This window comes from Watersipora subatra, chromosome 2, assembly GCF_963576615.1.
Source record: "Watersipora subatra chromosome 2, tzWatSuba1.1, whole genome shotgun sequence".
NCBI classification, from domain to species: domain Eukaryota; kingdom Metazoa; phylum Bryozoa; class Gymnolaemata; order Cheilostomatida; family Watersiporidae; genus Watersipora; species Watersipora subatra.
In genome coordinates this window covers 37,499,756-37,513,383 of record NC_088709.1, presented here as the reverse complement: position 1 = coordinate 37,513,383, position 13,628 = coordinate 37,499,756, and the positions used below count along the sequence as shown (strand labels likewise).

The window sequence follows — 13,628 nt, the reverse complement described above, 5'->3', positions numbered from 1 at the left end:
CGGGTTTCAAAAGAGATATATCAGCATTGTAGCTGAATAAAGTAGGCCATTATTATTTGGCGATATGATGAGATGGTAACACAATATAATTAAATAGTAACATGACATGGTGAGATGATCACACTATCTGGTGGTCACATGATATGATGGTCCCATGATAAGAAGAAATGGTCCGGTAATATGACTTCATGAACACATGACGAGATGGTCATATATAATGGTTGCATGGTTGTATAGCAGGACAAAAATGTCAAGTGATATGAAGAGGACATGCGATATGATGAGGTCATGTGATATGACGAGGTCATGTGATATGATGAGGTCATGTGATATGATGAGGTCCTGTGATATGGTGAGGTCATGTGATATGATGAGGTCAAGTGATATGATGATATACTCATGTGATATGATGATATACTCATGTGATATGGTGAGATTACCAACTGCTACACAACTCCTAAAATAACTGATTTTCAATATATTACATTCTCCGTGCCACATGTCAAGGCTGTAGCTATCAAAGGAGAGAAGTTTTGTAGATATGTGAAGGGCTAGGTGCGCTGCACGCTCATTCAGCTGTAAGACATGTAACAACTTGATGGTAGTTGAAATAAATACATAAAATAGAGATACAATAGTTATAGAATAATCTTATGTCATTCTATGGTAAAGGCAAAAGAAATTTGCTTTCATTGGCTGTCATTTATGTCACGAGTCTCTAATATTGCATCTGCATATACAACCAATGTAAAGTATCAAAATGCTGCAAATATCGCTTTGAAACTGGTGAATGATTACGCGTGGAGGCACTGACAAGACATAGTACTGTAACAATTATACAGCAATTTATTATATGTAGCGATGGTGAGGAAATTCATAAAACACGTACGTGCAAGCGGTGTAAATCCAAGCAGCAAAGAACAGAAGGTACTTACAGAGATGTTCCTCGGGCACTGGTCCCAGAATATCCGAGTAGACTCTGCCAGGCTGTACTGAGTAGATAACCTCACCTTCTCCTGCTCTAACGCTGTCAGGCAAGAAACCAGCTTTGATCCATCCTACCAACATACCGAGTCACCAGCTATCTCGCTGTATGCTCTCATTCACACCGCTAATACTTGTACAATAGGCAAAGAAATAGCAAGTTGCATCATCTACTACTGGTCATGCAGGCCCGATCCAAATAGTAATTAAAACCTTTTTATAGAAAGCCAAATTAAATTCTTCCTGCAAACAATTGGTACTTTCATCAGCTAATCTTATACAAATAGATAGTCGGAGCCAGACAAATACGATTGCAGAGAACTATCTTATACAAATAGATAGTCGGAGTCTGACAAATATGATTGCAGAGAACTATCTTAACAAATCGATAGTCGGAGTCTGACAAATATGATTGCAGAGAACTATTTTATACAAATAGATAATCAGAGTCGGACAAATATGATTGCAGAGAACTATTTTATACAAATAGAAAGTCGGAGTCGGACAAATATGATTGCAGAGAACTATTTTATACAAATAGATAACCAGAGTCGGACAAATATGATTGCAGAGAACTATTTTTAGCGCAAGCTAACATCAATTTTAATTTAAATATGTGTGCATCTATTTTATAGACAGCTCTGTACATTATTTATCAAACTCTCTCTTTGTTTTAAACGGTTTAATGATGCATGGAGCTAAATTTATATAGTCTATATGCTATAAATAAATAATTTTAGGCACAAAAATAATACATAAGTGCGATATACTAAAACCAAACCGATTCTAGGTGCAAGACAATGAGTATCACCAAGTTTTGCTTTCATTAGCATTCATCTAGCTAAAGTTTCGCTCACTCAGTTGTTTGTAAAAATTAATGAATAACTCATGACATCATCATCTCATGTGTAGGCAGGGGCAGCACTAACTGATGCCCTTGCGCATATAGGAAAAAGGAAGAGTGTGATTCTTCTAGGCTAAGCCGGGGTAGTCAGCACCCCGTACCTCCAAATTCAGCTGTATGGTCTCTATGAGTTCATGGTACTCATTGATTCTGCGCAGAGGAAGTTGCAACAAAATGCTAACTTTCACAAGAAGGTCATCACTGAACTCAAGCTGGCAGCGTTCAAGGATGGAGGTGATCGCAATTTCATTGTTCAGCAGTATGATTCTAGAAAAGAAAGTCAATAGCTGCCATTTTCCATAAAGAGCAAAGCAAGATGCAGGCTGTTGATAGCCATAGTAAAACAGAGTATTAGTCAGCAATGTAACGATAAAACCCTAAAAATGCAAAGCTTGCGCGACAAGGGATGCCAGATGAGAATAAAGTAAGCGCTGACCTAACCCTGTCAACCAGATGTGTAATGCCATTCATGGCGAGCAGGTTGTGGAAGTGAGTGGCATAGCTGGTGAAGAACTGGAGATAAACCATATGATTGTTTGCTACCGAGGCAGACTCCATGTGCTCTGGATCAGAAACTGCGCACAACTCTTGTGTGTTGAGCCCAATCTGGGGGTTAATAATACACTTTTAGACGTAAAATGAAAACAGAACTCAACCAAATAATATCTAGGCAATAGGACTATCAGTGATATATACCGTCAGCGATATCTATCGTCAGCGCTATATACCGTCAGTGATATCTACCGTCAGCGATATATACCGTCAGCAATATCTACCGTCAGCGACATCTACCGTCAGCGATATATACCGTCAGCGATATATACCGTCAGCAATATCTACCGACAGCTATATCTACGCCAGCGATATCTACCGTCAGCAATATCTACCGTCAGCGATATCTACAGTCAGTAATATTTATTATCAGCCATATCTACTGTCAATAATATTTACTGTTATTATTACTAGTTACAATTATTTACACTCAGCGAAATTAAACCAAAATTACTAAAAAAATGTCTCCATAAACCGCCAACTTAAATTCTTATAAATCCGCTCACTAATGGATTCGAATGATGATTTTTCTCCTCAAGGTGCCCTGATTGATTTGAATATTGCTTACCCTAGGACACTTATATTTTGCTAGTATTTAGTTTCGTGAGTAGCCTACAGAGTAAAATTTCGATGCAACTTAATTTCGCAGCTTTGATGAGTGCGAAAATATAGTGATGTGAAAATAAATGCAGTGGAACAAACATAATTAGATTTCTCAGATTCAGTTCACCGGTGAGAAAAATCTTTTCTAAAAATTTAGGACTAGTTTGTAATTTTAAACCGCAGGTAGAATTGTCAAGCCGAGATCGGTAATACAATTTGATCGCTTGCTGCCATTTGTTTCTTGGACTATCAATGAACAAAGCTATTTAATTCCGTGTTTTCGCTCGTTCGTTATGATAGTTTAGCTCATGAAATTTTTGCGAGAGGATGACTCAGCGAAAGATAGATGAGGCGAATACATAAGTGTCCTAAGGTACTTGATTTGCAAGGATTGATACCTGCTAAATGAAATGTTGTGAGATATATACACGTATTATACAAAAAGTTTAACAATGATTTCTATACAATCGCATCACTCCAATAAAAACTCGACACTGGTGTGACATGTTGGGTTTTGTCACAATGGGTCTGAAATGATATTCGAGACTTTGATGGCCTGAGTCAAAAAAGCAAAGATCTTGGAAGACAAGCTGAGTGACATTAACAATTACCATAATACACACTGGCTGCCCAACTCAGCGTAACATGATTTTCTACATATTGCTGTCAATTAAACCGACAACACCGCGCATAAAAAACTGCCACAAAATAATTAAGTAGACAATTTGGCCCAAAAAAGAAAATGGACAATCGACAAGGAAAAAATTTACAAAGCACACTTTACTTGTCTTAACAATTGTGCTTATGTGACATGATAACTTTGGTTAAAGAAGATAGATTGGGTGTCTACAATGTGCCAGCCTTAGATGCAGTATCGATATGCAATATTTTAGATAAACCTCATCATATTACAGCTAAACTCTCCTCAACAGAAAACAATTTCAAAGTTACCATGTCAACAAGAGCAAAGAGGTCCTCAACCATGTTGCGGAGGCAGAAGCCATAAGGGGAGTCTATAAGGGCAGCCATGTAGTCAGAGTCTAGAATTGGCTCAACCAGCTCCGTCAGGATGTCAAGGAGAATCCTAGAAATGGAGAAATTGGGAGTAGAAATGAGGGGTAGTTGATGAGAGGTGACAATAGGAAATGAAATAATAGTAAATGACTTAACATGGATTATAATAAACACAGTATAGAGAACCAATAGAGAGTCAGGCGTGGATGGCTAGAGAAGACCACCAGCTTGCCAAATATTCTCACTCTTCATGAATAAAAAAAGACTAGCAAAGAGCGGGCCATGAAACACAAAATATCAACGATCGGAAGTTAGTCGCACACTCTCTCTATGACCAGAAAAAATCAAGCAAAGAACCTGCTGCCCGATTGAACAACTAAAAAGAGTACTCTGAAGAGTAAAGCAAAGAACCTGCTGCCTGATTGAACAACTAAAAGGAGTACTCTGAAGAGTCAAGCAAAGAACCTGCTGCCCGATTGAACAACTAAAAGGAGTACTCTGAAGAGTCAAGCAAAGAACCTTCTGCCCGCTTGAACGACTAAAAGAAGTACTCTGAAGAGTCAAGCAAAGAACCTGCTGCGAGATTGAACAACTAAAAAGAGTACTCTGAAGAGTCAAGCAAAGAACCTGCTGCCCGATTGAACAACTAAAAGGAGTACTCTGAAGAGTCAAGCAAAGAATCTGCTGCCCGATTGAACAACTAAAAGGAGTACTCTGAAGAGTCTAGGAGCTTAGATAGACCGCTTCCGTCAAGACTTGGACGGCTCGAGACTAAGAGGAAACTGCTATTATCAGAACTAAAAGAACAGCAAAGAAATCCTAAGAATAGGCAAGACAGAGGAAGGCATAAGCAGTCGGTGCCCAGTTGAAGATAATGATTAGTGATGACTCCACATTTATCACAAAATATGAGCTAGAAGCAAGTACAAGGAAGTACATGAGAAACAGAGCGGGTGACATGTTTATGACAGAGTGTTGATCGACATCGCCAAGTGTACCGCAACAGTCAAAACTGGGTGTGTCAAGATACAAGGTTGGTCGGATGCAAATTATGTCACAACTCGTGTCATCAACTTGAGATCTCCTTGGTGATTTAAAATGGCATTTTAAATGACAATGCTATCTTATGATGAAGAAAAGGGTTAAGAAGTGAATACAACATCTCAATTTGTAATCGAAACTTCTAGACTTGAATGTTCTTAAGAATGTGACAGACTAGGCTAGCTTTCTTTTAAAAAGAGACAAGCCTCAAACAGGAGAAAGTTACTAAAAACCTAACTGTTTGGCACCATCTGAAGCATTGGAGCCGGTCATTGAAGCCAGTCATTGTGGCAGAGAAAGTCTCAAGCAGCAAGTTTGTACAACTAACTAGCAACTAGCAACCATTTTCAAGGCCAGTAACTACATAAATGAAACAGGTAGCCTGCGTGAATACATCACTTATATACTGGTACTGAGAGTTTAAGCATTTTGTTGCACCATTTTAGTTTACAGAAAAACCTAATTTTTCACCTTCCTACATATACAACTAGGGAATGCTGAAACCGACCAAACAACCTCCTCAAACTTGCCTCATATTGTAAAAGCAAAAAATATGACCCTGAATCATGAGTAAAAGATTTGTAAAGTTCTGAAACTTACAAAACTCAACTGTTGAGCTGCTTCCTAGAGAAATCTGAATCCTTATATGTAAAAGACCCTATGCTACAAAAGCCTAAGGTCTAACACACTTTAGCGTGAGATCTACTTCCTGTTAGTACTATAACGTGAGGTCTACTGCTGAATTATTCATCCCTTATAGGTAAAACACATTTCATACATTTGTTTAAGCAATAAACACTTTATTTGTACATATATTAAAAAAGCCTAGTAAAAATAAGAGGATTTTTAATTACATTAACAAATGGAATAAAAGTAAAAATAAGCATGTTATCATATATTGCTATACATCTATATATATATTTATCAAAGTTTGTCGTATGTGTATTTGTAGGATTGATTCTGCGGCTATAGATTTTAAAGTTTTGGAATTGAGTTTTCTTACTGAAGAAGATTCGATCTCGGACCCTGCCATTCACCAGTCTGACACCTTACCCACAAGACTACAGAAATCGAATTGCTTGCTAGCCAATATAAGTCATTATATGAGAGCAAATACCTAACTGCTTTGGGTGCGACGGGGCTCATAGCATAACGCCACGGGAAGCTGTTTGCTCACATTATTAAATGTACTGGCTAATAGCGCGCAGCCAATAGCAAAAACTCTCACTACTTCTCATCGCTTATAAGCCAAAACGCTTTTCTCATGATATGTAGTTTGATAGTTAGAATGGTAAATGTTGTTATAATTATGTTAAATACATATCAACTTTCTATCCAAAGATTTTTCTATTACCCGGGCAATGCCGGGTAGCACAGCTAGCGTGTAGATATATACATTTACTATAACGATACACTCTTCGTACATCGTCTAAGAATGACACAATTAAATCATTAAAATTTTTTCTCATCACCTTCCAACAAAAATGATCGCGATGAGTTTGGAACAGCTGATGACCAACACCTCCCATTGCCTTTACAAAATTTTCATGTCTCCCTTTCAAATAGGTTACCTGTTTGTTGACTTCGCTGTCACCATGCTGGTGATTCGTTCATACATTTAACTACAGTACTGATAGACCTCACACTCACCTGGATAGACCTCACATTTACCTAGGTAGACCTCAAACTTACCTGGGTAAACCTCAGACTTACCTGAGTAGGCCTCACACTTACCTGGCTAGACCTCCTACGGCGGAAGATTTTACACTTACCTGGGTAAGCAACATATAGCGGTAGCTCTCACACATACCTGGGTAAGCAATATATGGCGGTAGACCTCACACATACCTGGGTAATCAATATATAGCGGTAGACCACACACATACCCGGGGTGAGCAATATATGGCGGTAGACCTCACACATACCCTGGGTAAGCAATATATGGCGGTAGACCTCACACATACCTTTGTAAGCAATATATGGCGGTAGACCTCACACATACCTGGGTAAGCAATATATGGCGGTAGACCTCACACATACCTGGGTAAGCAATATATGGCGGTAGACCTCACACATACCTGGGTAAGCAATATATGGCGGTAGACCTCACACATACCTGGGTAAGCAATATATAGCGGTAGACCTCACACATACCTGGGTAAGCAATATATGGCGGTAGACCTTACACATACCTGGGTAAGCAATATATGGCGGTAGACCTCACACATACCTGGGTAAGCAATATATGGCGATAAACCTCACGTTATAGCGCAGGGGTAAGGAACTTATGACTCTGGAGCTATATGTGGCTCTTTAGATGATTGCATCTGGCTCTTTGATAAATCAGTAGAAAAATAATCCATAATTTAGCTGTTAATTTAATTAACGTAATAATACAAATAATACTGATATTACAGTAACAATAAACATAATTACTACAAAGACAAAAATGAAAAATAACGTTCATTACTAGAAAAATATTTTCATTTGCAATTTTTTGATGTGGCCGCGCAGCAAAAAGTTTCTATCACCTTCTGTACTCTGCTCTGTGCAGGTCGCACAAAGACTGCAGGAGTCATTTTTAGATCAAAGTTTGAACCCTTTAAACCAAATGATGACTAAAAAAATTGCTATTTGAACATTGTTGTTAAAAATAAATCCAGTTTTCTTACGCTCTAAATCAGCTCAAACATACTAAATTGGTTGGTCTTCCTTTTTAATTTTATGTTTTCGAGATTCAAAATATACACGTGGCTCTCCTAGAATTAAATTTTGAAACATGTGGGTTCGTGGCTCTCTCAGTCAAAAAGGTCTCTGACCCCCTGACATAGCATCACAAAACGCCTTACTGAAAAGTTTATTTAGTCAAATACTGTTGAAATTGTAGTCAATAAATGTGCTAATTTAATAGAGGATATAGGAAGCTTATGCAGCATAACAGCTACAGAACTGTAGAACAAACTGTAGAGCAAACTGCAGAGCAAACTGCAGAGCAAACTGCAGAACAAACTGTAAAGCAAACTGTAGAGCAAACTGAAGAGCAAACTGTAGAACAGACTGTAGAGCAAACTCTAGAACAAACTGTAGAGCAAACCGTAGAACAAACTGTAGGGCAAACTGTAGAGCAAACTGTGGAGCAAACTGTAGAACAAACTATAGAACAAGCTGTAGATCAAACTGTAAAACAAACTGTAGAGCAAACTGTAGAACAAACTGTAGAACAAACCGTAGAACAAACCGTAGAGCAAACTGTAGAGCAAACTGTGAAGCAAACTGTAGAGCAAACTGTAGAGCAAACTGAAGAACAAACTGTAGAGCAAACTGTAGAGCAAACAATAGAACAAGCTGTAGAGCAAACTGTAGAACAAACTGTAAAGCAAACTGTAGAACAAACTGTAGAGCAAACTGTAGAGCAAACTGTAGAGCAAACTGTGAAGCAAACTGTAGAGCAAACTGTGAAGCAAACTGTAGAGCAAACTGTAGAGCAAACTGTGAAGCAAACTGTAGAGCAAACTGTAGAGCAAACCGTAGAACAAACCGTAGAGCAAACTGTAGAGCAAACTGTGAAGCAAACTGTAGAGCAAACTGTAGAGCAAACTATGAAGCAAACTGTAGAGCAAACTGTAGAGCAAACATTTGCTATTAATAATTCAAAAGCAGAAATAGGTAACCCGTATAACCAATCTGTGTTGTTGTATGTAAAACAAACACAAACATATAAAAACGAGCATGGCCGCGCATCTATATATATACTAGCTGTGCAACCCGGCGTTGCCCGGGTTATAAAAAAGTCTTCGGACAGAAAATTGATTTGTATTTAACATATAATAACATTTGCCACTCTTACTTTCAAACTACATATCATGAGAAAAGTGTTTTGCATAATTGAAATAAATTTTGAGAGAAAATAAAAACAACTGTAAAAGTTTTCAAACTTTTCAAACAACTGTAACTTTCAAAGTTCATATCATGAGGAAAAGGTTTTCAAACCACTGTATATTTAAAAGTTCATAACTTTCAGCAAGTATAGCTTTTAATAATGTACAGTAGAACCTATTCTAGCAGAACTGTTCTAACGTTGCTAACCGAATTTTTCGAGATCCAAAACAATGTTTACCATTAAAATAAAATTATGTAGATTTTAAATGAGAAATGATTAAATGATTTTGGATGAAAAAAAATTGGGTAAATTCGGAGATTTACTTCGGTAAAGTATTTTTTTCAACATTTTACACCATAAGCTGTACTGCATACTGCATACTATAAATAGAAATGGGTATATATAGATCATGTTTAATTTGAATAAAATGTTTTATATTTACGATGATGGAAAAAGAAAGCAAAAGTAAAAATTTCGTACGTTCGGCTTTTAAAACATCCAAAGCATTAAAGGTTGAAATACAATACTAAAAATTGCAAAAATAGATAATGAAACAGCAAAAAAATGCAACAGATAGTTACATCAAAAATCGTAGGAAAAAGAAAATATAAACAGCAATGGCCTGTTTACTTAACATCTTTAAGGGAGACTCATCCTCCAAAACAATTTAGGGTAACTCGGCTGGAAGGGTTATCTCCCTAGCAAATTTCTTCAATAGAGGAGGTGTCATCCCACATCTTTCTCCCAATTTGTAAAAAAAATTATGAAGCGTAACTTGCTTATCCGTTTCCGAGCCTTTCCGGAGTTTTGCTAATTGCAATGCGCATGCTCCAGTTTAGTCGAAAACCGAATGTATGTTCAAGCTCCGAGGCAAACAAATCTCAAAATTTTTGGTGGAAAACCTAAGGCTAAAATAATTAGCACGCGCATGCTATGTATTTTCCCACGACCAAACAAGAGTGAAGCGATTGATTGGGAGATTTATGATAAATGCACATGTGCACACAACTCTTGAAAAATTATCCGTTAACGGCCGTCACCAAACCCTTGCAACGAAATCCTATCAACAAATTTAATATTTTTCAGTAAAGTCGTTCAAGTATAATAATGATACAAAACGCATATAAACCTATTTAAATATGTTACCGAGCCTTTGAAAGGTTACTGCAAATTCCTAAAACTAACCCATCTGATCGGATTATACATAAATAGACAGATTTATTAGGACGAAAATTGTCACAAAACGCTTGAATAGCTTGGTTTAATAGAAGTTAGGACCGGAAATTGAAACGCCGAGGAACAGAGAATAGAACGATAAAGTCTTGCGCATTTCACAAAAAAAACGTGCACTTTTCACCAGTCTATATCACTGTTCCCAAGGTCTCGGCAATTAACATAGGAGTACAGAAATCGTTTCATTCTTGTCGATTTCAATTTTTTCATTTTCAATTTCATTTGCTGACGCATTTGAGTACTTTCGTATTCTAACTGATGTCCAACGAAGTATAAGTAAGGAAATGACGATGATATTTTTTAACAGTTTCTATAAGATTATTGCAATAATTAATTATAAGTTTGGATGACTACAGAACAATGACTACGTAGTACAGATTTTCTAAAAATCTAACGCAGTGTAAGTAGCCTAAAGGGAGCGACGATGATATTTTTTCTAACGGTTCTAATGAGATTATTGCAATAATTAATTATAGGTTTGGATGACTACAGAAAAATGGCTACGTAGTACAGATTTTCTAAAAATCTATATCAGTGCATTTTACTTCTAATATTGGCCGATATTGCATTTCTCTTTTTGCAGGAGGAGAGAAATAAACATATAATCTTTTCCTTTCATTATTGCTTTGTGTTGTATATAATAACACCCACACCCAGTACATTACAGCTACCATTGCAGTTATCCTATTTGACTGCTAATATTACATTTCTCAACCATCAGTACCCTTTCTTTTTTCCAATATCACTTTGGTCGTGGGCTGTATGACAGTGGAATTTCTAGTATATAAAAACGTATCTGATCACTCGTTCTAGCTCAGTGGTAGAGCATCTGAATAAAATACTTGTTGATGCGAAAATCGATGTGAGTTCAATCGATGCGAACAAATCCATTACAATGTGGAATATCAAGATTTTAAGATCTATAGCCGAAAAACCAACAGACAACAGAAAACAGACGGCATACTTTGAGAAACATATATATAGAATTTTCCAAGTATGTTGCCTGTCGTCTGTCTGCATTCCGGCTATAGCTATTAGAATCTTGGATAAAAAATCTGCACCAAAGATTTTATCTCAGACCCTCACACTCGCAGTCCAGTGTTAGGCCACAGATATCGAATAGTTCGCTAGCTGATACCTAAATGTCGCTATATGAGAGCAAATACCCAATGGCTTTGCATACTATGCAGGGTCATAGCATAACGTTATAAGAAGCTGGTAGCTCTCATTATTAGGCATACTCAAATTTTCCATTGGCAATGTGCCAGGCTAATAGCGAGTGGCAGGCAACTCTCATTACATCTCATCGTTTATAAGCTGATTTTTAATACCCGAGCAACGCGGGAAGCACAGATAATAAATGTACATACTGCAGCCAAGTATCTAGTGAAAAATACCAACAGACCTATAAAGTTGTATCTCTGTAGCAGCGAGTTCGGTGAGTGCCTGGAAGACTATAGGAGCCCTCTGTTCCACACAGATTGAACTGATAGCATTAGGACCAGCACGCATGCACCTCTTATGTCCGAGCTTCTTTGTGAACTCCAGCCGAGAGCCTAATGCGCTGATAACAAAACATGAAGAAGTATGAAATGGCAGAATGATAAGAACAACTAACTTATAGAAAATAATATACCACTATCACCACAGACCTTAGCTTATTTTCACCAATTGATTAATTTGAAAACATCTAAGCAAGCAGTCAGAAATGGAGTTCAATAGAAGATCATATTAACATATACTTTAATATGTGTTATAACGTGATCGTATTAAGATATAGTTCAATATGTGTTATAACGTGATCGTACTAACATATAGTTCAATGTGTTATAACGTGATCGTATTAAGATATAGTTCAATAAGTTTTATAACATGATCGTATTAACATATAGTTCAATATGGGTTATAACATGATCATATTAAGATATAATTCAATATGTGTTTTAACATGATCGTATTAACATATAGTTCAATATGTGTTACAATGTGATCGTATTAACATACAGCTCAATATGTGTTACAACGTGATCGAATTAACATATAGCTCAATATGTGTTATAATGTTATTGTATTCACATATAGTTCCAAATGTGTTATAATGTGGTCATATTACCATATAGTTCAATATGTGTTACAATGTGATCATATTAACATATAATTCAATATGTGTTATAACGTGATCATATTAACATATAGTGCAATATGTGTTATAACATGATCATATTACCATATAGTTCAATACATTCACCAAGAGCATGTAGCATAAAAATAATAAATCAATAAAGAGCAAGAGTAGGTAGAGCAACCAAAGCGTTCTACTAATATAAGTGAATTCAATATAATTTACAAGAGCTAACAACTCTAGCTCTTAAGATGAGCAATAGCTGGTAAGAAAATGCCGATATTAGCAATAGCCAATAAGAAAACGCCAATATTAGCAATAGCCATTAAGAAAATGCCAATATTAGCAATAGCCAATAAGAAAATGCCAATATTAGCAACAGCCAATAAGAAAATGCCAATATTAGGAATACCCAATAAGAAAATGCCAATATTAGAAATAGTCAAGAACAAAATACCAATTTTAGCAATAGCCAATAAGAAAACGCCAATATTAGCAATAGCCAATAAGAAAAATACCAATATTAGCAATAGCCAATAAGAAAACGCCAATATTAGCAATAGCCATTAAGAAAATGCCAATATTAGCAATAGCCAATAAGAAAATGTCAATATTAGCAATAGCCAATAAGAAAATGCCAATATTAGGAATACCCAATAAGAAAATGCCAATATTAGAAATAGTCAAGAACAAAATACCAATTTTAGCAATAGCCAATAATAAAATGCCAGTATTAGAGATAGCCAATGCGGAAATATTAATATCAGTTAAAATCGCAAGATGGCAAGCTCGGCAAGAACTTACTACTATGGTGCCCTATAAGCAAATTCTAGTCAGTAAGACTAAACATAACTAATCAGCCAACCACATATGGGTCGCGGTCACAGAAACCATGGTTAAGTCGCAAACCACGAAATTGAGTTATCCGACATTGAAGTTGCACTAACTGAATTTATAATATTGGTAACGATTTTTGTAACACGTGCATCTGGACCAATCACAGAGTGATCTTTCTGAATCTGAAGTCAGTTTAGCCAATAGAAGTCTTTAACCCTCGGAAAACCCCATTAAAACCGTTGCTATGCTAAACAGGAAGTACTAAAAATTGGCGTCCGATAAATATAATCGTTTCTTTTTTGCCGATTTTAAAGATAACTTTGACATTTTGGACACTTATAATGAGTACTTTGGTATTCCAACTGATGTCAAAAGCAGTAAAAGTAAAGGGAACTACGATGATATTTTCCTAACGATTCTAACAAGCTTATTACAATATTTAACTCTAAGAATAATTA

General features: G+C 36.5%; 1 protein-coding gene across 1 annotated transcript in view; it reads right to left on the bottom strand.

Moving 5' to 3' along the window:
* LOC137388947 (alsin-like) overlaps positions 1 to 13,628 on the bottom strand; it is a 116,080-nt gene that overhangs the window by 43,407 nt on the left and 59,045 nt on the right. The window contains exons 13-17 of the mRNA XM_068075454.1: positions 11,617 to 11,775; positions 3,995 to 4,127; positions 2,325 to 2,494; positions 1,990 to 2,155; positions 936 to 1,058 (exon numbers count right to left, since the gene is read on the bottom strand). Of these exons, the coding sequence (XP_067931555.1) occupies positions 936 to 1,058; positions 1,990 to 2,155; positions 2,325 to 2,494; positions 3,995 to 4,127; positions 11,617 to 11,775 (751 nt within the window). The remainder of the gene's footprint in view (positions 1 to 935; positions 1,059 to 1,989; positions 2,156 to 2,324; positions 2,495 to 3,994; positions 4,128 to 11,616; positions 11,776 to 13,628) is intronic.